This window comes from Leucoraja erinacea, chromosome 8 (assembly GCF_028641065.1).
Source record: "Leucoraja erinacea ecotype New England chromosome 8, Leri_hhj_1, whole genome shotgun sequence".
Classification (NCBI taxonomy): Eukaryota; Metazoa; Chordata; class Chondrichthyes; order Rajiformes; family Rajidae; genus Leucoraja; species Leucoraja erinaceus.
In genome coordinates, this window is record NC_073384.1 from 15,468,732 (window position 1) to 15,495,597 (window position 26,866).

The 26,866-nt window shown below is 41.7% G+C and overlaps 1 protein-coding gene across 6 annotated transcripts in view; it reads right to left on the reverse strand.

Moving 5' to 3' along the window:
- stxbp5a (syntaxin binding protein 5a (tomosyn)) overlaps positions 1-26,866 on the reverse strand; it is a 235,648-nt gene that overhangs the window by 48,801 nt on the left and 159,981 nt on the right. For 4 of the 6 annotated variants that reach the window (XM_055639037.1, XM_055639041.1, XM_055639039.1 and 1 more), the window contains exons 18-21: positions 26,597-26,748; positions 5,991-6,053; positions 3,241-3,300; positions 3,103-3,150 (exon numbers count right to left, since the gene is read on the reverse strand). In XM_055639037.1, the coding sequence (XP_055495012.1) occupies positions 3,103-3,150; positions 3,241-3,300; positions 5,991-6,053; positions 26,597-26,748 (323 nt within the window). The remainder of the gene's footprint in view (positions 1-3,102; positions 3,151-3,240; positions 3,301-5,990; positions 6,054-26,596; positions 26,749-26,866) is intronic. The other 2 variants (XM_055639042.1, XM_055639040.1) reach the window with 1 other exon arrangement.

Below are 26,866 nucleotides of genomic sequence, written 5' to 3' on the forward strand. Positions count from 1 at the left end.
TCATCAAGGAAAAGATACATAAATCCTCCTATAAACAGTGTAGAACTGCAGATCAAGAATGAATGAAGAGCTCAAAGAACAAATGTTAACCTACTAAAACCCCTGTCTCACGGTGCGAGTCCACCCACGAGTGATCCCGAGTTTAAAACAAATCAAACTCGTGGTAATCACGTAGAATTAACATTGCTGGAACGTTGGAACTCGTAACGCTAACGGCAGGTACTCTGGAAACATGTTAACTCGTGAAAATCTTTCAACATGATGAAAGATTTCCACGAGTCAAATTTACTCTATTCCTGCACCTATTTTCTATGTTTCTATGCTTGAGTATATGGCATATAAGAAATATAGACGATGATGTAGAGAGATAAGAACAATGAATGAAAGATATGCAAAAAAGGTAACGATGATAAAGGAAACAGGCCATTGTTAGCTGTTTGTTGGGTGAAGACGAGAAGCTAGTGCGACTTGGGTTGCGGAAGGGATAGAAAGAGAGGGAATGCCGGGGCTACCTAAGTGAGAGAAATCAACATTCATACCAATAGACAATAGACATTAGGTGCAGAAGTAGGCCATTTGGCCCTTCGGGCCAGCACCGCCATTACAAAAGACTCTTGCATCACCAACTTCCTGTAGGTATTCCATTTTCCAAGTTTTTCTATTCCATTGCACTTTTTCCCCACAATAACATTTTTCACATGTGCTTCTGAAATGTCTTCCCTTTAATTCAACTATAACTTTGTCACAGAAGATAGGGTACACAAAATGCCTGTTCCATTTCCCACACTACTTTTCTCAACTCTCTTCTACCACCCAGTGCAAGAGTGGGGTTCCCCGTCATCTTCTTTCACCCACCAACCTCCTCATTGAAGGAATCCTCCTTCATAACTTTTATTACCTTAAATAGAATGCCCATACCAGAAACCTAGCATCATCGACTCCTTTCATGACACTTTTACAAGCAATCACAGGAAATGCAACACATGCATTTCCCACCATCCAAGAACAGAGAATTCCTGTGGGGAAGTAATGATTCACTTGCATTTTTCCAAAGTAGTGTCTTGTATTTGGTGCTCATGATGCTGTTTCCTCTATAATGGAAAAAACAAACGCAGATATGGTGACTGCTTTGTAGAATACCCCTGCGCATGATGCAGGAATGACCCTGAGATTCCAGTTGTCAGCCATTCTGCCACTCTTGTCTATGGTTTCTTGTCACAGTTCCAAGAAAACAAAAATGCTAGAAGCACTCAGCAAATCAGGCAGCATCTGTGCGAAGAGCATTGGGGGTAATGTATCAGATCAAATGTCCTTCATCACAACTGGGAAAAAGAGAAGGCAAAGCAAACATCTCTGATAGGATGAGCCCAGGGTAACAGTGGGAATAAACCACACATGAAATCGCTTTGTTGACAGGTTAATGAAGCAAGCAGAGAACATAAAGGACCTCGAAAGCTGAGAATACAGACCTGGAAAGGTGAGAGAATGGAATTGATGTTCAGATTGTTTCAGGTGTCCTTGCACACAAATTCTTAAATGTTAACATGTAGATAAAGCATCCAATGAATGATATTCACTTCTATTGATAGAAGATTTGAGTACAAAGTAGTGACATCTTGCTATAATTATTTGGAGCCCCTACACAACTGTGCACAGGTCTAGTCAACTAACCAAATGAAGGATATACTTATGACTGAGGGTATGCTGCAAACATTCACCAAATTGATTCCTGGTTTACAGTTTTTTTCATATATGGAGAGATTAAGCAGACAGAATCCAGATCGTTTAGAAGAATGAAAGGTGATCTCACTGAAATTAAAAATATGATTGACAATAGAGAATAGGTACAAGAGTAGGCCATTCGGCCCTTCGAGCCAGCATCACCATTCAATGAGATCATGGCGGATCATCCCCAATCAGTACCCTGTTCCTGCCTTCTCCCCATATCCCCTGACTTCACTATCTTTAAGAGCCCTATCCAACTCTCTCTTGAACGTATCCAGAGAAACTCTGTGAACCGAATTCCACAGATTCACAACCCTCTGTGTGAAAAAGTGTTTCCTCATCTCCATTCTAAATGGCTTACCCCTTATTCTTAAACTGTTGTCCCTGGTTCTAGAATCCCTCAACATCGGGAACATGTTTCCTGCCTCTAGTATGTCCAAACCCTTTATAATCTTATATGTTTCAATAAGATATCCTCTCAGCCTTCTAAATTCCAGAGTATACAAGCCCAGCCGCTCCATTCTCTCAGCACATGACAGTTCCGCCATCCCGGGAATTTACCTTGTAAACCTACGCTGCACTCCCTCAATAGCAAGAATAGATTGAGATAGCAATTATATCTAGCCTCATCTTTCTGCTTGCAATGCCAAAATAAGTCAACTGCAATATATAATTATTTGAGTCTGAGCATTAATCCAGAATTCCATGATGCAGCTTTTGACTAAACATGTTGTTACAGACTACAACGATGTAACAAATCTTTACTTTTGCAGCAATGTCACAAGCCATACAAGCTTGAAGCAGTGTATTGTATGATTTTTGCCAGAGATATTTTCATAATGCGGTGTATTAGGTCCAGCAAACAAGTGGAAGCTGCAAATATTGAACACCATACTACGGAAAATAACCAATTTAAAACTGTACTGAAATACAAAATTATTCAAGTTGTGATTTAAAAAAGAATGCTGAATATATACTAATTTACTTGTTTCCCTTTGATTTATAATTGCTTCTACCAGGCATGTCAATGAATATGTAAACTAATTCTGTATTTATCCTTGAAGAAAATATCATTGTTATTAACAGATGATTTTAATATAATCAATTACAAAAGCAAATTCATGGCGAGGAAAAGCAATTAGAAATGATTTCTCTTTTGGTCAAGTATTTCATTTCCACTTAATACAACAATACCAATATAATACAACAAAGTGATCAATACACGATCATGCATTGCACTCACAGATCAGAAACAGCCCAAGAGCACAAAGTGCGAATTAGTAAGTCACCAAGCAAGGTGCTTTGATTAGTCGTCTGCTTTTGGTTAGTGCTTCAGAGTGAAAGGCGTTAGTTAAATATGGAATTATTACTTCATACCTATGTCAGATACTACGATCTTGGAAAGTTTTCTGCTTTTGATTTTCACTAGAAAGGCATAATAATTTGTGTGTAAATAAAACAAAAGTAATGTAATTGTGAAAAAATAACAAATTATTTTGTACCATAATACTATACCCTTTTCTATAAAGTTAGGCAATTTCTGATCATCTTCAGAATTGCACGAGGAAGCAGAACCTACACAGGAATACATTGACAAAGAATTAAAATGTAAAATGGCATGAACATTTTATCTTCCTCATATATTGTCTAGGTTTGAATGTGTATGGCTTAACAATTAACTGAACTCAAGAGTTAGAACGTTCTAGGCAAATGTCAATTTATCTCCAACCAGATACATATCCTAGTAATTAGGAAATGGATCCCTTTCCACCTCCCACCTCTCCCTGCATTATGCACAATAACCGGCAACTGAAGGACAATTATATTCCACATTAATTGTTAGCTACATCAGAAACAATCACCTTACATGAAAACATTGCCATTATTGCTCAAAATAATTTCTACTGAAATGAAAATATTAAAATAAAACTCTTGTAAAGGTGCAAGCCCAGACAGGACACTTTATAAAACCTAATGAAGCAAAGATTGCGTTCAAAGATTACACTAAGATTACATCAGAGTACAGGAAACCTTTAATTGCACCGAAACCATTGCCTTCATGCTAATTAAACTCCTGCAGACATTATCTGCAAGATTGGCCATGTAACTTGTACTAATGCAAGGGCTCAATAGTGAATATTCCCATCCGTGAAGGTGTAATGAATATTAAAGAGTCCAGCTCAATTGTGTCGTGATCGCTCAATTTCTGTACACAAGTACTTTCCCAGAATGGATTGTTGATTTGAAGGCTACACACAGACTGTGGTCAAGTAACTCATCACAGGCTGGGAATCAATCCAGATACTTCTGTTCCAGAACACTTTCAGATGTATTCTGTTCAGAACTATAGTAACCGATTGAGACACAAGAAGCTTGCAATACAAATCTGCTCATCTGTGTATGGAATGCAATCGTATTTGTTTGCCTATGAACACCAATTATATTTTCTAAATATAAATCTAACAATAAATCAGCTTCGTTTCTCTAACAAAAACTGTATCAGAACAAAAGAATGAAGGCCATTGAAGCTAATCAAATGCAGTAGTTTACTTTCATTGCACATCTATCATTTATTCAACAAATAAAGTTCCAGAAAGATTCAATGTATCATGAACTAGTATATTTGCAGAAGCAACAATTATCAGGATATCAAACTCTAATGAATGTCAAGAGGGACATAGAAGTTTGATATTGGAAAACATTCCAGCAGGTTGGAATACTTTGTCTGTAAAGTTGTATGGCTATTTTCCTCTCTGAACAAAACCAATCATGAAACTTTAATAAATTAGTTTAGATTCAAGCTGACACAGTTCTCCAAATGTTAACATAAATGTAATATAAATATAATAGAATTAATAATGACTTTTAATAACACTAGACGAGGAGTGGAGAGAGGAAGAGAGAGAGGGAGAGGGAGAGGGAGAGAGAGAGAGAGAGGGGGGGGGGGTCGTAACTTTTTTTTCAAAGATCTTGCGAGCGGCACGATTGGCAGCGCGTTCAGTTTGCAGCGGCACTCGCTGCGCTGGGGCAGGTTTCCCTGAGGGAGTAATGGCTGCGAGGGCCACCTTCTCATCGCGTGCCCCGCGCGATGAAAACGGCCGCCGCTGCCATGTTCTACCATCGGGCAGAGGAAACGGAGAAAATTCAGATGCAAACCGGAAACTTCCGGTGACCGGGCGGCTGTGAGCGCGCGGGCGGCTGTGAGTGAGCGGCGGTGACCTCCGGATCTGCAGAACGCTTGTTCTTTCTGCGCGTTTTGAATAAGGGGGGGCATAATGTGACTCGTAGAAAACTGCGCATGCGCGTTGACAGCAGCTGCATTAATCCACAGCAGCGGGGGGGGGGGGGGGGGGGGGGGGGGGGGGGGGGGGGGGGTCCAGGAGGCAGGTGTGCTTAGATTGGTGGGCATGTGGGCATTGTGACGTCAACAGCTGACAAGCGGCGATTTTTTTTTTTTTAAAGAGAGTTTAGTGAACAACTTTATTCAAAATCTGGGGAAATAATTGACCAGATTTAGAGCGGAGTGGATTTCTGAAATCATAAGTTAAATCCCTACCGAAATATATAAAAATCTCCGCGTTTTTGCGTCTGGTTTTCAAGGAGATACATTTCAAAGGCAAAATGACACCCACCCACAGAGTTTTAAAAATATAAAGATAGATAGATAGATAGATATGATATGATAGTACCTCCAATACAACATACTGTGTTCACATTTCAAATCATTAAGTCATCAGTGCTGTTACCTATATTTGCATCAACAGTAATAAATATGATTAGGTCACACTGGCCTACGCCATTAACGATAGTGATATGACAATACACCTCAGTCAATGGGATGGTGCAGCACCTCACCAGTACTTGATCATGATTTGCGAGGAAGTTTAAACCACCTCTGGTGTCTTGATTAGAGGGCACACATTTGAATCATAGAAAACCAGGAATTCATCCAAAACTGCTCTGTTGTAGAATGGTCAGATATCTTTGATGGCAAGCTTCCATAAATTCAATAAATTGATATGAAACTGGAAAGGTACGACTTACCTTCATATATTAACTATGTATATTCTCACACGTGAAAATATTGAGTGATGATATCTGTAGTTCAAATCTATTCCTTTCATTGGATTTTAGACAACCACATTCATATCTGATTGTCATATTATGTTACTCTTCATTTCCACTTAATAACAAGTGCTCTATCTTAAGCCACCACATAACAAAATAATGAGATTTATTGAGACCTTGCATATTGACAGACTTACCTGATGTGGGAGACTTGCAGTGGTCATCCAGAACTGTAGAACTCTCATTGATATCACAGAGACCTAGCAAAAAAAAAATCAGCTTGTTATTTTTGATAATCTTGATGATGATGGACAGCTTATCTTTATACATAACTGATATTTGGTGTCTTTAATGTACAAACAATTTCCAAAGTGCTTTCAAGAGATGCAGCTATACAAAAATGAACAAAACCAATAACAGAAAATTGAAGCTGAAGTTACCAAAGGTTCCATACCTATACACTCTCCATACCATACAATCTCCATCCCCTTCTCCTTCCCAGTTCTCCCACTAGTCATACTGTCTCCGCCTACAATGTATCTTTGTCCTGCCCCCTCCCCTGATATCAGTCTGATGAAGGGTCTTGACCCGAAACGTCGCCCATTTTCTCCAGAAATGCTGCCTCACCCGCTGAGTTACTCCAGCATTTTGTGTCTTCCTTAGATTTAAACCTGCAGCTGCAGTTCTTTCTTACCATAGGAAGTATTTGGGGCAGAACTTTGTTGGGCATTAATGGAGTACCTGTAGTATGGGAATTAATGGAGTACCTGTGGATCATCATGCCAACATTTATGAAAACATCGTTTTGAGGTGGACGTGTCCAGAGAAGAATGAAGAAGGAAGTCTTCTCGAATGAACTCCCCCATTCAAACCCATTATTTCAGAGCACTCACTTGAACAAATCAAATCTAGTTATATTTCCTTCAAAGTCTCTTTGAGTGATTAAGTCTTCTATTGAAGCAATCGCTCCAGAACGATAACGTTTCTGGAAACTATACAGGTGACAAATGAGATCATATAGCGTGCATGAACACCATTCGATGGACAGGAAACTGTGGAAGAGATGAGATCACTACATGACTCCAGAAACTCAGAAACATAAATAATTATCAATGGATGGTAATTTTACTTCTTGGTCAAATATTCATTCCATTGTATAACTTAATTGTTTATAATCAATTAAATGGAGCAAGACTACAAAATATGGCAGTACAAAGGGAATTGGAAGTCCTAGTACAGAAAGATTAAAAGTACTGCAGCTACAATTGGGAAGGATATTGGAATATTGCAGATTGACACAAAATGGTGCAGTAACTCAGTGGGTCAGGCAGCATCTCTGGAGAAAAGAAATAGGTGACATTTCAGGTCGAGACCCTTCATCAGACTAGGATGGAACACTGTGTTGGTTTTACTGCATGCGTTATGCAAAATCAAAGCAACTAAGTTAAAGGATACTGACATAATAAGAATGTAAAATATAAAGAAATGTTGAGCCTATACTTATCAGAATAAAGAATAATCTTAGTGAAACATAAAATTCTGAAGGGCAGGGCCGAGGATAACAAATCTTTTCTAGTCCAAAGGGCCGAGGACCTGATATTTTTGAATATCTTCAAGAATTGACGGACATCTAAATTTCAAGGAATCAAAAGGAATGAGGAGAAAATAGGAAAGTAGTGTAGTTTGGATCAGCCGTGACTTCATTAAATGGTTTAAGGAGCTGAATTGGACGATTACTGTTCCTATTTTGCATTTTCTAACATTATCAGAGTTTGTAATGAAGACAGACAGGGATAATGTTCAACTTAAGTTATTTATTTTCTAACATTTTCCTTTCCTATACCTGGATCAAAAAGCATAATGTATCAATTCATGTTTAAGAAGGAACTGCAGATGCTGGAAAATCGAAGGTAGACAAAAATGCTGGAGAAACTCAGCGGGTGAGGCAGCAACTATGGGGCGAAGGAAATAGGCAACGTTTTGGGTCGAGACCCTTCTTCAGACTGATGTGAGGGTGGGGGGTGGGAAGAAGAAAGGAAGAAGCGGGGACAGTGGGCTGTGGGAGAGCTGGGCAGGGGAGCAGAAAGCAGGGACTACATGAAATTGGAGAAGTCAATGTTCTTACTGCTGTAAACAGCCCAAGCGAAATATGAGGTGCGGTTCCTCCAATTTACGGTGGTACTCACTCTGGCCATGGAGGAGGCCCAGGGCGGAAAGGTCGGATTCGGAATGGGACGGGGAGTTGAAGTGCTGAGTCACCGGGAGATCAGGTTGGTTATTGCGAATCGAGTGGAGGTGTTGGGCGAAGCGATCAGCAAGCCGACGCTTGGTCTCAACGATGTAGAGCAGCTGACACCTAGAGCAGCGGATGCAATAGATGAGGTCGGAGGAGGTGCAGGTGAACCTCTGCCGCACCTGGAAAGACTGCTTGGGTCTTTGAATGGAGTCAAGGAGGGAGGTAAAGCGACAAATGTACCATTTCCTGTGGTTGCAAGGGAAAGTGCCAGGAGAGGGGGTGATTTGGGTGGGAAGGGACAAATTAATCAGGGAGTTACGGAGGGAGCAGTATCTGCGGAAAGCAATCAGGGGAGGAGATGGGAAGATGTGGCCAGTGGTGGGATCCCGTTGGAGGTGGCGAAAATGTTGGAGGATTATTTGTTGTATGTGAGGGCTGGTAGGGTGGAAAGTGAAGACAAGGGGGATTCTGCCCTTGTTACGAGTGGGGGGATGGGGAGAGCAGAATTACAGGGTATAGTACAGACCCTGGTGAGAGCCTCATCTATTTTAGATGAGGGGAAACCCCCGTTCCCTGAAGAATAAGGACACCTCCGATGCAATGGTGTGGAACATCTCATCCTGGGTGCAGATGCGGCGTAGACAGAGGAATTGGGTGTAGGGGATGGAGTCCTTACAGGAAGCTAGGTCCATTTCACCATTAACTTCCATCCGGCACTCAAATACACCTGGACCATATCCGATATTTCCCTACCATTTCTAGACCTCACTATGTCCATCGCAGGTGATAGACTACTGACCGACATCTACTATAAACCCACTGACTCCCATGGCTGTGTGGACTACACTTCTTCCCACCCTGCTTCCTGTAAGGGCTCCATCCCCTACTACAATTCAAGTATTCAAAAAACATATAAGGCAGATATTGTAACTGGAATTGGCAGCTATTTGAGGTTAAGTAGCTCAATGAGCCCCTTGACAATTGCTCTTCCCAGATGCAAAATGATTGTTGCGGATCAAATGTCTTATAAATTCCCTGCTGTTCTTTTCCATTACAAATAGAATTGAAAATTCAACATTTACCAGGACAAATAGCCAAACTAATATGCCCATTATATAGTTAATCAGTAATTTGAATGTACACATATTTCAGAGATAGATGTAAGCAATGCTTCTGGTTGAGGTTGAGATTTTTCCATAAAATAGATGCATCTTTTAAAATATAATAGTTTATTTCCAAATTTATTTCATTAAATTTGCCAAAGTTTATCTATCTCACCTATCAGTAACTATTTACAATCAATTGCCATCAAGTTAGAAAAATGAGCATTGCATGTAATTTATCACAACATTTTGATAAAAGTAACATATGGGGTCAAATATAATCATCCTCAAAAGTTACCCAGAAGGGGAATACAATGCATATATTCTGCTACTGTTCATTCAAATAATTTCCATGCTCAGACAGTATAATGTCTTCATTTTAATGGACTCTTCAGCATGGGGCCAATAACTGGAGTCCTTCGCACCAATTAAATCTATCCTAAACTGCTAAAGGGCAAGGCACATTTTGGCTGGAGGTGTTGGCAGCCAAGCAGTAAATGAAGATGACGAGGGAAACATCGCACAACATGGGAAAAAATGGGATCCGAGGTTTTCAGATGCTGCACAGAAGACTTTGATGTGCAATGTAAATGAAACGCCCTGTATTCATTCACAAAAGGTCAGAGTACACTGCTGACCAGTACTTGAACGGAAATGGGTTCAGATAACCAATAAGATGACCAAATCCCAAAAGGTTGTACATCTTTAGATCTTCCCAACAAGTAGAAGCAGTCTTTGAATATTTTTTAAAAGCAGAGGTAGGTACATTCCTGACAAGCAAACAGTTAGATATTTCCTTGGGTAAAGTGGAAGCCAGAATCAATGCTACAATTAGATCACCCATGATCTTATTAAGTGGCACACAGGCTCAGGAAGCTATGATCCACTCCTGCCCCTATCCCACGAGTTAATTTGTAGCATTGCAAGAAGTTTAATTACGCTATTAATGATTAAGATTAGTTAATGGGGCTCAGGAGGTATATTCATATCATACCACTGGGGGTGATTCTGACTGCTGACCCTGTCAAACCTTTCACCAAGTAAGGCAATATCCTTGTTTTCACAAATGAAAGCATCCATGATTTTGGTAAATGGCCACATGGTTCCCAGGAACTGCTCCAGTGCATTGACCACGCAAGCCAACTGGACTTTGAACTTTGAATAATAGCGTCAAAAATAGCCTCGCTTGAATGTGTAATATATGCACAATGAATTTTGCGGTGCAGTTGCACATGTGACAAATAAAGCACTATTGACTATTGATTAGTGAAATGATTTTCAAAACCATAACCTACCAAGGGCACATTAATTTCAACCAGTGCTCAATTCACGACATTCATGTCGCTCATCATCCAACGATCTCCATCCATCAGGGTTCATACCTAACAGTCACTGACATTTACACGGTTTTAGTAAATCTGAGTTTGCGAATCAACCACAACTGTCACTAAATTCTACACTGCACAACACTTAATGGAAACGTTCTTTTTCTGCAGGGTCAGTTGGCACTAAAACTGGAAATATCAGGAGTTAATTGGAAGGGGACAGGTACGCCTGCATCCTCCAAAACCCATGGAAGAACGTGTGCTGGTTATTGATTGGAACAGTCTTTGTTGAGCCTACACCAGCTGAATCAATTAATAACAATGAATAGATGTGAGGAAACTGCTCACTTCTAATCTTCCTCCTTATCTGCTTTATTAACTCCTGAAAATATTAACACTCACTTTACATATCATCATACCTCATCCCTCCAATAGCCTCACCACAATCTACTCTTGTGTTTTGCTTCTGCAAGAATCTTGAGAAGTGTGACATGGTTTGGCAATGGGTGAACAAAAAGACATTCAAAGGAGGAAGACAAAGTGAATTTTACAAATACATTCATAGTTTGGATATAGACACCCGAGGCAATTTTAAGGATCCAGGCAGGGTGTGTCCAGAAGAAACCAGGCACTTGATCTGTAGCCAGGGCAGGGACAAGGATCGTGTAGGTAGTATAGGTTTAGACGGCAAACTCAGATACAGGTTGTGCTGCATCACGTGCAGTTGAGGGCATGTTACAGATGGAAATCACTTTGTAGGCACAATGAACCACCTGATGCATTGGAAAACCTGCCAAAAGTCCTGAATTCAACGTTAAGGGCCACAAAGGGATCAGGTTCCAGCATAGAGTTTAAGGGATTAGAGCCCTTCCTTTAGGGTTAGAAACCATCGTTTGTGGTGTGGGTGTTGGTCAACTTCATCAACACAATGGCAAGACTAACCAATGCATTCGGAAGCCAATGTCATTATTCTCACTGCATTGACAAGCAGCAGCCATTCAATGTCCAAGTAGCATAGTGGAAGGTCAGACTTCTATCAAGCAACACCAGCTTCCTGCTCTGGAAGTTCAGCCTCTTGCCAGCAATGGTTTGGATTTTAATGTGTTATGCAACTTAAAGGTGACAGCTGTCCAGGAATCTCAATGATATAAAAGCTGGAAACCTGCTTCTGCAGTGGTTCCATAAAACATGAACACATTGTCCTCTCTTAGAGACATGATACAGTGTTAATTCAGTAGAATAGGCAAAAACATGAAGGACAGACAATAATCACGAGCAACTACAGTGCCCTCCATAATGTTTGGGACAAAGACCCATCATTTATTTATTTGCCTCTGTTCTCCACAATTTGAGATTTGTAATATTGTCATCACATGTGGTGAAAGTGCACAATGTCAGATTTTTATAAAGGCCATTGTTATACATTTTGAGTTCACCATGTAGAAATTACAGCAGTGTTTATACATAGTACCCCATTTCAGGGCACCATAATGTTTGGGACACATGGCTTCATAGGTGTTTGTAATTGCTCAGGTGTGTTTAATTGCCTCCTTAGTGCAGGTATAAGAGAGCTCTCAGCACCTAGTATTTCCTCCAGTCTTTTCATCACCTTTGGAAACTTTTATTGCTGTTTAACAACATGACGACCAAAGTCAAAGAAGCCATTATGAGTGCGAAACTGTTAGAGACATCAGCCAAACCTTAGGCTTACCTAAATCAATTGTTTGGAAAATCATTAAGAAGAAAGAGAGCACTGGTGAGCTTACTAATCACAAAGGGACTGGCAGGCCAAAGAAGACCTCCACAGCTGATGGCAGAAGAGTTCTCTCTATAATAAAGAAAATTCCCCAAACACCTGCCCGACATAGAAACATAGAAAATAGGTGCAGGAGGCCATTCGGCCCTTCGAACCAGCACCGCCATTCATTGTGATCATGGCTGATCGTCCCCTATTAATAACCCATGCCTGCCGTCTCCCATATCCCTTGACTCAACTAACCCCTAAAGCTCTATCTAACTCCATCCAGTGACTTGGCCTCCACTGCCCTCTGTGGCAGGGAATTCCATAAATTCACAACTCTCTGGGTGAAAAAGTTTTTTTCTCACCTCAGTCTTAAATGACCTCCCCTTTATTCTAAGACTGTGGCCCCTGGTTCTGGACTCGCCCAACATTGGGAACATTTTTCCTGCATCTAGCTTGTCCAGTCCTTTTATGATTTTATATGTTTCTATAAGATCCCCCATCATCCTTCTAAACTCCAGTGGATACAAGCCTAGTCTTTTCAATCTTTCCTCATAGGACATTCCTGCCATCCCAGGGGACAGATCAGAAACACTCTTCAGGCGTCAGGTGTGGATTTGTCAATGACCACTGTCCGCAGAAGACTTCATGAACAACAATACAGAGGTTACACTGCAAGATGCAAACCACTGGTTAGCAGAAAAAAAATAGGATGACTAGGTTGCAGTTTGCCAAGAAGTACTTAAAATAGCAACCACAGTTCTGGAAAAAGGTCTTGTGGCCAGATGAGACGAAGATTAACCGATATCAGAGTGATGACAAGAGCAAAATATGGAGGAGAGAAGGAACGGCCCAAGATCCAAAGCATACCGCATCTGTGAAACGCGGTGGTGGGGGTGTTATGGCCTGGACATGTATGGCTGCTGAAGGTACTGGCTCACTTATCTTCATTGATGATACCACTGCTGATGGTGGTAGCATAATGAATTCTGAAACATATAGACACATCCAAGCTGCTCAAGTTCAAACAAATGCCTCAAAACACATTGGCTGGCGGCTCATTCTACAGCAAGAGAATGATCCCAAACATACTGCTAAAGCAACAAAGGATTTTTTCAAAGCTAAAAAATGGTTAATTCTTGAGTGGTCAAGTCAATCACCCGATCTGAACCCAATTATATGATGAAGAGAAAAGGTTAGCCCCCAAAACAAGCAGCTAAAGTAACATTCAAAGTACCTGTAACATTAGCAATTTTGCAGATGACACAAAGCTGGGTGGCAGTGTGAACTGTGAGGAGGATGCTATGAGAATGCAGGGTGACTTGCTCAGGTTGGGGGAGTGGGCAGATGCATGGCAGATGAAGTTTAATGCAGATAAATGTGAGGTTATCCACTTTGGTAGCAAAAACGGGAAGGCAGATTACTAAATAGCGTCAAGTTGGGAAAAGGGGAAGTACAAAGGGATCTGGGGGTCCTTGTACATCAGTCTAAACATAGACATAGACATAGACAATAGGTGCAGGAGTAGGCCATTCGGCCCTTCGAGCCTGCACCGCCATTCAATATGATCATGGCTGATCATCCAACTCAGTATCCCATCCCTGCCTTCTCTCCATACCCCCTGATCCCTTTAGCCACAAGCGCCACATCGAACTCCCTCTTAAATATAGCCAATGAACTGTGTGGCCTCAACTACCTTCTGTGGCAGAGAATTCCACAGATCTATGAAAGTAAGCATGCAGGTACAGCAGGCAGTGAAGAAAGCGATGGTAATATTGGCCTTTATAACAAGAGGAATCGAATATAGGAGCAAATAGGTCCTTCTGCAGTTGTACAGATCCTTAGTGAGACCACACCTGGAGAATTGTGTACAGTTTTGGTCACCTAATTTGAGGAAGGACATTCTTGCTATTGAGGGAGTGCAGCGAAGGTTTACAAGGTTAATTCCCAGGATAGCGGGACTGTCATATGCTGAGAGAATGGAGCAGCTGGGTTTGTACACTCTGGAGTTTAGAAGGATGAGAGGGCATCTCATTGAAACATATAAGATTGTTAAGGGTTTGGACACGTTAGAGGCAGGAAACATGTTTCCGATGTTGGGGGAGTCTAGAACCAGGGGCCACAGTTTAAGAATAAGGAGAAAGCCATTTAGAACGGAGCCGAGGAAACACTTTTTCTCACAGAGAGTGGTGAGTCTATGGAATTCTCTGCCTCATACGGCGGTGAAGGCGGGTTCTCTGGATGCTTTCAAGAGAGAGCTAATTAGGGCTCTTGAAAATAGCAGAGTCAGGTGATATGGGGAGAAGGCAGGAACAGGGTACTGATTGGGGATGATCAGCCATGATCACATTGAATAGCCGTGCTGGCTCGAAGGGCTGAATGGCCTGCTCCTGCACCTATTGTCTATTGCCTGTCCCACGATCTGAGTTTACCCAAGAGCTCTCCCGAGTTTATAAAAAAATCAAACTTTTAATCTTGTTTCTCTGGGTGTCTAAATAATTAGCTAATTAAGTTATTACATTGGATGGAAGCTGCATACCTTATCTCGTTGTACCTCTGTGCAATGACAATTAAAGATATTATTGTTATTATTGTGGGACAGGCCCTTTAAGATGGCTGCAATACAGACCTGGCAGAGCATCACCAGATAAGGCACCCGGCAACTGGTTATGTCCATGAATCGCAGACTTCAAGCAGTCATTGCATTGAAAGGATATGCTACAAAATACTAAGCATAACTACTTCCATTTACACGACATTGCTGTGTCCCAAACAGTATGGTGCCCTGAAATGGGGGTACCATGTATAAACACTGCTGTAATTTCTACATGGCGAAACCAAAATGTTTAAAAATGGCCTTTATTAAAATCTGACAATGTGCACTTTAACCACATGTGATTTTTTCTATTACAAATCTCAAATTGTGGAGTACAGAGGCAAATAAATAAATGATGGGTCTTTGTTCCAAACATTATGGAGGGCACTGTAACTTGTCCCTTCAAAACACCATCACTAGGGTGGGATTTCTGCTGCTGATTCTTTGAGGGAATCAGCTGACTGCAATAAAGAATTCCAAATTAAAGAATGCTGGTATCCAAATAGCATTACATGCTAATCAATTTCATGATCTGGCTGATTTGCATAGTTTCACCAGACATCCACTGTTGAACCCATCGAAGTGACGTTGGGTGACATGTACCCTACAAATGTGTGCACATGGATGCCTTTCATGGAACTTTAATGACACTCAGCATCCCCAAAATGGACCGCATTCTTCATTTTGAATAGTTTCTGGGATGGACTTGCTCTGGAATACCACCTTTCTTTAAACTATGAGTGGAGAATGGGTTCTAAACAGCCAAAGGCACATTTAGAATTCATACAAAACTCTTCATTAAAAAAGCAATAAGTGCATGATCATCAGATAGCGAATAATGGCCATAATAATGGAAATCGGATAAGGAACCCCTTAGTGTGAAAGGGGAATTAGATGTTGCGTATTTCTGACTGGATGAGTCAAAATTGACCAAGAGAGCTCGAAAGTCGTGCTGTCAATGTTAAGAAATTTAAGTTCTTCCTATTTTCAATTTGTCTCTTTGGTTCAACTCCAATGGAAACAAAATAACATCATGAATTATGGGGCTTCCGCTTCTTTGTAGGGAAACGTGATCTGACAATGCATAGTTGCCACTATGAACTGTGTTAACATTTTAATATACTAACTCTGGCAATAGTCTAATGACTTTCGATTGATTGAAAGATACAGCATGGAAACAAGCTCTTCGTCCCACCAAGTACAACACCAACCATCGATCACCTTTTGACACTAGTTCTATACCATCCCACTTTCGCATCTATTTTCTGCACTCTAGGGTCAATTTCCAAATAAAAAAATTAATAAACAAACAGCACATCTTTGCAGGGAGAATATTCAAACTCGACACAGACAACACCCAAGGTGAGAATCAAATCCGGATCTCTGGTGCTGTGATACAGCAACTCTACCAGCTGCTCCACTATGTTGCCACTGACATCTCATGCTCTGTTAAGGGTGGACACAATACTGGGCCTTGACCGGTAAAGACATTAATTTACTCTTCTTTCTGTGAGTTATTATGGATTAATGGGATGATAGTCTATTTGGTGGATTATAATATCAACAAACCTGAATAAAATGTTAGGACAGAAAATATTTATTACCAGCTGGCAGGTCGAATGAGAGCAACTGGTTAACAGCAGTGTATATACTGCTGGTATGTGGGGTTGTCAATCACAAGGCATAGACCAGGTGCACTGTTATCTGTGTTTCTTCTGGAAAGTGAACATTTCTCAGCCAAACATTAGCAGGCCATCTCAAAAACTGCTGACTACAAAAGCCCCCTTTTGGAACAGAGACCGAAAAAATGACTTTTGAATGCCTCTAGGTGTTATGCAACCAATGCAGACAATATATTCTCAACAAATATTACTACATGTTATAATAAAGGGCTTTGCAGTATGCACTAATTTCAATGGCATTTGCTATTTATAGTAACAACAGAAAGCAAATAGCAAGACGGAAATGTGTTTCATCATAACTTACTTAGATATGAAGAACGAAGTCTTTTCACAGACACAGAATACAAACTAGAAAGACCACACATGCAAGAAGTCACCGTCAGCATGCCTTAGGATGCAATGGAAAAAGAGCACAACACCAAAATAATCTTTTGGCTGTAATAACCTGCAGAACAAAACTTAGAACACAGCAAAAGATAATGCAATCTGTACAAGGAAAGGAAAATAAAATCAACTAGGAGTTACTTGTCATAACCTTTTTGTGACCTCAACACTACACTCATGATGTGCAAGAAAATTATATGCTATGGAAACAGAGCATATGATATGGATACACACACATGCTGATATTTGGAGGACTGCAAGGCCATAAATTTTGTTAATTGATTTGTATTCTATCCATCCAACTGATGGGTACTCAGAATGTTACTGTATAATTAAAATTATGGAATTACTGAAGGTGAAAATCAGTATAAAGTGAAATTAATAGCAATGTGCTGCAGATTTCATTATGTTACAGAATGGCCATTCAAAAGTGACCTCTTCTAAAACCCATTTATGTTAGCAGTACCATGAATCATTTAACGGAAGAGGAAAATTATGCTGTGAAGTTAGAAACCAGTACATACTAAAATATGCAATGTTAATTAAACAAGAGGTTCCTACTGATGTCAGTTAAGTGGCTTCAGATATTCTAGCTGTTGTACTTTTGTTTTCCGAGAAGCAAATGCAAGCTTACATCTCTGCTCCCCTTTCCCATTCCCGACCGCCCTTGCCATGATTTTAAGAGCTTCTTTCTTGAAGGGCGGAGAGGGAAGTGATAATGGAGCTTCTTGTACCAACTTCTAGCCCTCATATTACCGGTCATCTAAAATTTATAAGTGGTGTTACTGTGACAAGCACTAATACCTCAGTAACAGCATGCAGCTCTTAATGGGGATGATAGTACATGAGCTCAGCACTTACCTACCACATAAGGCTTTTAATGAACCAATTGCATGCAAAGACCTGCATTAAAAAATACTTTCACTGGAAAGGTATCAGCAATTAGCTGTTTATTCCTAAACAGATGTCAAGTAGATAGCTTTATTGATGGTGTAGGAGAAATGCATTGTTAATCAAGTAACTATATAAACATATAATGATAAATTGGTGACTATATTAGGAAAGTAATGCAAGATTCAAAGGAAAGCACATAATTCAATAGGCAAATAAGGAATAGCATAGAGTACAATAAAAGCTTGTCTGGTAAAGCTGCATATTCTTACAAGGCGAAGGTGAAGCAGATCTGTAAACATGCCTGGATGACTAGATTATTTTTACCTACTAAAGACTAAAGTACAGGCAATTATAGTTGAGATTTTATTAAATTTCAAACTATTTTGATATTTCATGCAAAGTCATCCCAAATTTAACTGATCAATGAACTTATAGATCATTGAACTTATGAACTTCATTGGTGTTTATTCTGCTTCTGCAATTTAACAAGTCAGTAATAAAGATGAAACATTTATAAAAGGGACTTTTGAACTTGAGATGTTTACATTTCTAGTTACTACATTACTAATTTAACTAACTTTCAAAAATACTTTAATAATTAAATTAACCCCTCCATATTGAATGGCTAGTGGATTATAGCTCAAAACTATATTTGGCATCAAGACATGTGTACTCAAATACATTTCCTTATTAATATTCCTAAAACAATAAGGAAACAAACGGTAATCATTCAAAATAATTAAACCCATCTCAATCATCAAATGCCACAACGCCATTTTAATTACTGGACCTTGCCCAATATGCCAACACCCATTCTTGAATGAGTTTATCATCAATCTCTGACTTTATTCAATGTCTTACACAACCTTTGTACCTAGAATTCCTTCCTGTTATCTGCACTAAGTCTATACTAGTTTAAATCTGTGGATCCTTGCTCTAATATCTTGGCCTACAATAAAATATGTTCCAGACGTATTTACCTTTCCTATTTTTAATTTTGCTCCCTGGGTTCAGTTCCCTCAATCCTTCAAACTCAAAGGCAATGATTTAGTTTTGTAGAGTTTCTCTGTAATCTCCGTCAGGGTGACTCAAACTGAATCTGGGTGATCACATGCAGGATACTTGTGATGGTTGGCCACAGATCATCGCATCTCCGGCTAATCTGTGGCCAACCATCGATAGAGCTGGAGTTATCCTCGGACTGACTTAAGTCCCAACGCGGGGAGGGTGGGGGTGAACCTAACATCGGAGCCGATCCCTTGCCTGGGATCACTCTCCCGAGACTGCGAGCTCTTGATGGTAAGTCCACAGAAGCTCGCAGTCTCGGGAGAGGCAAGTCGGAAGCTCCAACGACGCAGAGGCTCAACCAGCCCCGACCTGGGGTCCGATCGCTGCGTGGGGGAGCAGACATCCCCCCGATACAGGAGCTGATCGCCCCGATGCGGACGGCCCAAACGCCGCCGGCTACGGGAGTCAAGATTGTCCAGTCAACAGAGGTCTCAAGGACCCCGACCGCGGGAGAGCAGAGATGGGAAGGGATTTAAACTTTTTTTGCCTTCCATCACAGTGAGGAAAGTGGAGGATGTTTATGTTGAAATGTATTTTGTGTGCTCCGTTGCTTTTATTTGTATGACTGACTTGGCAAATGAAATTCCTCGTATGTTGCAAAACATACTTGGCTAATACAGTATGATTGTGATTATTGTGATTTATTTTACAATAGCTTTTGAAGATGGCGGCGCTGCCTTAGCAGTTGCGGCTCGCCTGCAGTCTGTCTGTTTTTTTCTTCTTTTTTTGTGTTGTTCTTTTGTCCTGTTTAGTTGATTTTTGGTTTATTATGTTGTGTATGTGGGGGGGGGGGGGGGGGGGGGGACACGTTTTTGGTCTCTTCCTTCGGGGGATGCGACTTCTTTTGTCGTATCCCCCGTCTCCGCCTGCGCCGAGGCCTAATGGTGGAGCTGTCGGCCTCGGAGCTGGGGCAGCGGCAGCTGGGACAGCGGCAGCGGCGACCAGAACTCGGAGCTGGGCAACGGCGGCTGGGACGCGGAACTCGGAGCTGCGGCAGCGGCGACCAGAACTCGGAGCTAGGCAGCGGCGGCTTTGACAGAGGGAGCCTGGCCTCCGAGCTGGGACTGCGGCAGTGGCCGCCCGGCATCGGTGCTGGGACGGCGGCAGGCAGCAGCGGCTGGGATGGCGGGCGGCAGCGGCAGCGGAGGCCTGGTCTCGGAGCTGGGACAGCGGCAGCGGCCGCCCGGCATCGGAGCTGGGACGGCGGCAGTGGCGGCACGGCGGCAGCGACAGCAGCGGCCTGGCCTTGGAGCTGGGGTGGCGGCAGCGGCGACCTGGCCTCGGAGCGGGGACCTGGCCTTGGAGCGGGGACAGCGACAGCGGCGGCCTGGCCTCGGAGCGGGGGCAGCGGCAGCGGCCACACGGCATCGGAGCTGGAGCCGCGGCAGCGGCGACCTGGCCTCGAGGACCTGGCCTCGGAGCTGGGACAGCGGCAACCAGAACTCGGAGCTGGGGCATGTTCTGGCGGCAGCAGCCACTCGACCCGACCGCGGGCCCAGTGGACGACAGGGGCGGCTGGGACAGCGGCAGCGGCCTCGGCGCAGAGGGAGAATAAGAAGGGATGAGACAAAGACTTATGCCTTCCACCACAGTGAGGAGGTGCCTGGTGAACTCACTGTGGTGGATGTTAATTTGTGTTTATTGTGTGTTTTGTCATTTTTACTATAAGTAGGACTGCAAGGCAACAAAATTTCGTTCAGACCGCAAGGTCTGCATGACAATAAAGGCTGCTTGTTACTTGTGAAGTAAAAGATGTTACTGCAGGCCGATACTCACTTGTCCGGCACTTTTAGAACTTCGCCAGTGCCAGACGACAGAAAATCCGGACCACAAAACTTCACACTGATCATTTGTCAATGAGCAATAGAAAATTTATTTCTAAATATAGATACATCCCCGGGTTATGTAAGGTCTTTGAGAGCTGCACGTAACCCAAAGTTTACCTTAATTAAATGTGGAGGAATAATTAAAAAACTTACGCTTCCTGTTGCTTCCTAACTCTATGCCTGAAAACCCTATTGAAATCAATGCAGTCTCAGATCTTGTGCATGTCTGAATTAGCATAAGATCACAACCTGGTTCTCAGATGTATGCTGGGAAATCTCATCAAGTTCAGCCCCACTAATGAATTCCATTGCTTTAGTCCAAAAAATTCACAATGTCACACTCTGTCAAATTTTATAGAATTCAGCTCTTTGGTCCATGTTAGTAACAATGCGGTCACAAGCTTTTAGTCTTTTAGTGAAACTTAAATTGAGCAATGGTGTGCAAGTTAATGATGAACAAGTGCTGTTTGATGGTATTGCTTGTGGCAATTTTCAGCACTCTGCCAATGACTGAGGTCAAACTGACTGTGGTAATTACAATGCCCTCCATAATGTTTGGGACAAAGACCCATCATTTATTTATTTGTCTCCGTACTCCACAATTTTAGATTTGTAATAGGAAAAAAAAATCACATGTGGTTAAAATGCACATTGTCAGATTTTATAAAAGGCCATTTTTATACATTTTGGTTTCACCATGTAGAAATTATAACTGTGTTTATATATAGTCACCCCATTTCAGGGCACCATAATGTTTGGGACACATGTCTTCACAGGCGTTTTTAATTGTTCAGGTGTGTTTAATTGCCTCCTTAATGCAGGTATAAGAGAGATCTCAGCACCCAGTCTTTCCATCACCTTTGGAAACTGTTATACAGGTTGCACAACCTTTTATCCGAAAGCCTTGGGACCAGACACTTCAGATTTCGGAATCTTTCGGATTTCGGAAGAAGATTTTTAGCATAGATTAGGTAGGTAGCGCGGGCGGCTTGAAAAGTCTGGAGCGGCTGCCTCCTCCCCGGAGACCGGGGAATCATTGTTATATCACTGTAAAATTTTCCATTCAGATCTGACTAATCTTCAACATTTCATTTCTGGCACGCAGGCCAAACGCACGAGTTACTCATGAGTCACTACGGTAAACTCACGGGCTACTATGGTATTACAACGAGTTTAAAAGTTTCAAATTTTTCCTTCAAGAGTAAATATGACTCATGGAAATCATTCAACATGTTGAAAAATTTTCACGAGTTCACAAGTTTCCAGAGTACCTGCCATTAGCATTACGAGTTGCTAAGTTACGTCCACGAGTTCCGACGTTCCCGCTACGTTAATTCTACGTGATTACCACGTGTTTGATTTGATTTTAACTCGGGATCACTCGTGGGTGGGCTCGCACCGTGAGACAGGGGTTTAAGGCTTACCAAAACCAACTGTTTGGAACATCATTAAGAAGAGAGAGCACTGGTGAACTTACTAATCGCAAAGGGACTGGCAGGCCAAGGAAGACCTCCACAAATGATGACAGAAGAATTCTCTCTATAATAAAGAAAAATCCCCAAACACCTGTCCAACAGATCAGAAACACTCTTCAGGAGTCAGGTAGATTTGTCAATGACCACAGTCTGCAGAAGATTTCATGAACAGAAATACAGAGGCTACACTGCAAGATGCAAACCACTGGTTAGCCTCAAAAATGACTCATAACTCATTGGCCGATGGTTCATTCTACAGCAAGCCAATGATCCCAAACATACTGCTAAAGCAAAAATTATCAATTCTTGAGTGGCCAAGTCAATCACCCGATCTGAACCCAATTGAGCATGCCTTTTATATGCTGAAGAGAAAACTGAAGGGGACTAGCCCCCAAAATAAGCATAAGCTAAAAATGGCTGCAATACAGGCCTGGTAGAGCTTCATCCGGGAAGACACCCAGCAACTGGTGATGCCCATGAATCGCAGACTTCAAGAAGTAATTGAAATCAAAGGATATGCAACAAAATACTAAACATGATTTTTTTCATTTACATGACATTGCTGTGTCCAAAATATTATGGTGCCTTGAAATGGGGGGGGGGGGGGGGGGGGGGGGGGGGGGAAGGAATAGGTGATGGGGGGGATCTTCTTTGGATATACACTCCTGTAATTTCTACATGGTGAAACCAAAATGTATAAAAATGGCCTTTATTAAAATCTGACAATGTGCACTTTAACCACATGTGCTTTTTTCTATTACAAATCTCAAATTGTGGAATAGAGGCAAATAAATAAATGATCGGTCTTTGACCCAAACATTATGGAGAGCACTGTAGTTGAATTGCGTTTGTCTTTCTTTTGGGAAAATAACATACCTAAACAATTTTCCCTATTGTCAGATAAATTCCAGTATGATAACTATACTAGAGCAGCTCAATGTGCTGGCTACTCACTGACTGGACACCAGGCTGTTCCTCTCAAGTGCCATCTTGCATCAAAACAATAGATACAGTTTCTTATCAGAGATTGCTATATCCAGGGCTGCCAACTCTCACGCTTTCAGCGTGAGAATCACTAATTTGAACAAAGTCTCACACTCTCACGCTCTGTCGTGAGAAATTATGTGATCAACGAAAATTTAAAAACTCATATAAACTGCATGAACCGCGGGTGTTGGAGAGCCGGGGATGAAGCAGCGGCGGGAACAGATACCGGGAGCGGGGCTGGCGAGTGTTTGTGGGGCTGGTGTTTCCTTCAGTTAAATATTGGGAAGGTAGCACTATTGTCATTTGCCACTCAACTATTATGTTTTTTAACCTCACTGACTATTTCTAAACACCCCCTCCTCCCAAATTCCTTTGACAGGTTGAATAGAAATGTCCCCAACCTCATTTTATTAATTGAACACGTATGAACATCCTCAAGGAGTGTAATCAAATGGAACTGATTCAGATGTGATGTTCAAGAGCTTGTTCAAAGAAGGGGCATATTTTAAAGGAGTGACATATATACCTGTAGGGGAATGTGTGAGGAGGTTATTATTTGTCTTTAGTTTTTGCTTGAACCAGGACATCTGAAGATTCAAAGTTTAATATAGTAATTGTGCTGATACTGACTCTAACCAACCACGTAATGAACATCATCCATTCCAGAGGTTTTATTTTTCTAATGCCATTTAAACTTCACTTGGATTTCAGTCACTTCAATGTAAAAGTAATTGGGAAAGGAGAGCATTGGAACAAAAATTTGTCCTTGGTACATATTAACTGTAATATAATCATGTATGCATGTTGATAGGTGCAATCGAAACAAAGATCTTTTTTTATCATTGTTGTGTTATGAATACCACAGAAAATATTATGTACACCAAAGATCACATTAAATAGAATATTATTGCTTAAATATATAGTTATTGGACTTTGTTATTTGCATTTCAGTAAAGACCCAGCTGAGAGGAAGACAGCAAAATACTGAAAATATTGGGGGTGAAAATGACTTCAGGACAGTTTGTTAGGAAAATGAACGAAACAGTAACAGAATATTTATACAGCTGAGTATAATTTTGTGGGTGAGAAATCGTGTGAGAAATTAACCAATCGATGATTTCTTTGACAAAGTAACTAGCATGTTAGATAACAAGGAAGCCCATGGGTGTAGCAAATTTTGTTATACATAATCTGGTCTGTGAAGTGCCCCATAAAAGATTACCACATTTGATAAGCACCTGTGGACTTGAATGTAATAGGTTAGGTCCAGGGGGTCAGATATGGGTTACACAGAAAAGCTGGAGAAACTCAGCGGGTGCAGCAGCATCTATGGAGCGAAGGAAATAGGCAACGTTTCGGGCCGAAACCCTTCTTCAGACTGATCAGGGGTGGGGATGGGTGGGGACAAGAAAGGGAAAAGGAGGAGTAGCCGGAAGGCTGGAGGGTGGGAGGAGACAGCAGGGGAGCTGAGGAAGGGGAGGAGACAGCAAGGACTAACAGAATTGGGAGAAGTCGATGTTCATGCCCCCGGGGTGCAGACTCCCCAAACGGAATATGAGGTGCTGTTCCTCCAATTTCCGGTGCTGCTCGCTGTGGCCATGGAGGAGACCCAGGACAGAGAGGTCGGAGGCGGAGTGGGAGGGGGATTTGAAGTGCTAGAGCAATCGGGAGGTCTTTTTGGTTATTGCGTTATGACCGAGCGGAGGTGTTCGGCGAAACGATCGCCCAACCTCCGCTTGGTCTCACCGATATAGATCTGCTGACATCTAGAGCAGCGGACGCAATAGATGAGGTTGGAAGAGATGCAGGTAAACCTCTGTCGCACCTGGAACGATTGCTTGGGTCCTTGAACGGAGTCGAGGGGGGAGGGTGAGAAAGGGACAAGTGTTGCATCTTCTTGCGGTTGCAAGGGAAACAAGTGCCCGGGTAGCAAATTTTGTGGACCATAAGAGGGAAGTGAAGAATGCCCAAGGGAGTTACCACATTTGAGGGCACCGGGACTTTGCGGAAGGCAGATATGTCCCATGGGGATGTGGCGAGTAGTGGGGCTTTATGTGTGGGACAGATATATTGTCTCCCGAGAAAGGGGCTAGGAGCAAGGCCAAGTGTGCATCCAGAGTCAAGGTCTGGAATAGTACTAGGTGTGCAGTCAAAGCTGGGACAATGGGAGTGTTCAGCACTGGGAACCTAAGCAGGTAAGCAGCTATGATCAGGGTTGAATAGGGAGGCAGGTGTAAGGCTGGACTCAGGGTCAGGAATGAGAGAAGGTATGCAACTGGAGTCAGGGTCAGAAGTAGTAGTGAGACCCATGTTTGGTCAACATGGGCCAAGTGTTTGATTATAATCTGATTTCCATACATGAATATACTAGGATAATTTATGTGCTGCTCGTGTTGATCAGAGCCTTGGCTCTACTGTGGAATGCAATTAGGAATGTAATTGAATCTAACCTTATTCACAGCTAATCCAATTTAAAGCATATATATTGCATTCAAGTGCAAGTTAAAAGAGTCTCTACAGTATGCACCATATTGCGCAATTTCAAGCTGAAAAATGCGAAAGCTCCGTACCAATGGGAGGGGGGTGGGCACACCCTCCTCCCACCCCCCTCCTCCGCTCCCTCGGGCTTGGTCTCTCGCAATTTCTCACTCCCAACTCTCACCCAATGTTGGCAGCCCTGTTATATCTTTGTGGGAAGCTCTCAATGGGGCCAGTCATGAACAATGTTAATTAGCTGATGATGCACATTCTAGAATATACTACCTTATTCCTTGAGTGATTATTCTCTATCATGCCAGTTTTCAATTATTTTCTGATCTCTGAAGCCTGTACATTTCTACCAGGCAGATAAATCGTTATGCCTAGTTTTTCCCCCTTTTTGCTTGCAATATCAATTTCACCTGCTACTCATTTGGGCAATTGCATTTGCTTTTCTTTGTTCAGAAGATTTTGACAACTTATCTACAATTTCCAATGATCAACTTTAAAAAAAAGACAGCATTTAGCAAAATGATCTCAGCCATTCAGTCCATAAAGGCTGTTATGATGCAATATCATAATCTTAACAAAACTAGCATAAAAGGTCAGGAATTTGTTCTGTCCTGTGCCCATCACCCATCCCTTTGTCTCTTCCGGTCAATTCTTTGCTCATTGATTTTTAATTTTTAAATCTTTCCATGAGAAACTTTTACTGTACTGTGTACATGGCAGCTTGCTTGACCCTATTTCTAAGGATTAATATAAAGTAGCAATTCACTGAACCGACTGATGATGTTCCTTTTAAAAGAAAACCTTCCTCTCACAGCAGAAGCAACAATTGTGCAGCACTTCACGTTGCCTTGCAATAGCCGGCTATGAACTGCACTGCTACCTAATTAATGCTTTCATATCAGATTACATCTTCTGCATACTGTGCCTATATCCACTGCACATCATGTCAAATTCACCTCCTGCAGGTATTAGGGAAATAAAAACATCAGTGCTTACCTCCTGAGGCCTGTCGGGCTTTGCGGGGGGACTTTGGTTGCCTCTGATAAGGATCATTCGAACCATAGAGTTCAATTGTGCCCAGGTTTAAAAGTATAGTCTTCTGAATGTAATCAACCATTGCAATACCATTACAGTTCCCAAACACCAAACTAAAAAGGAAAAGAAAGAGTATTATTAAAAATATCTTTAATCTAATACATTTGAAACACTGAAATCTGCATCCCACCCTGCACATTCAGCAGAGTTTTAAGTGAATGTGTATTATAT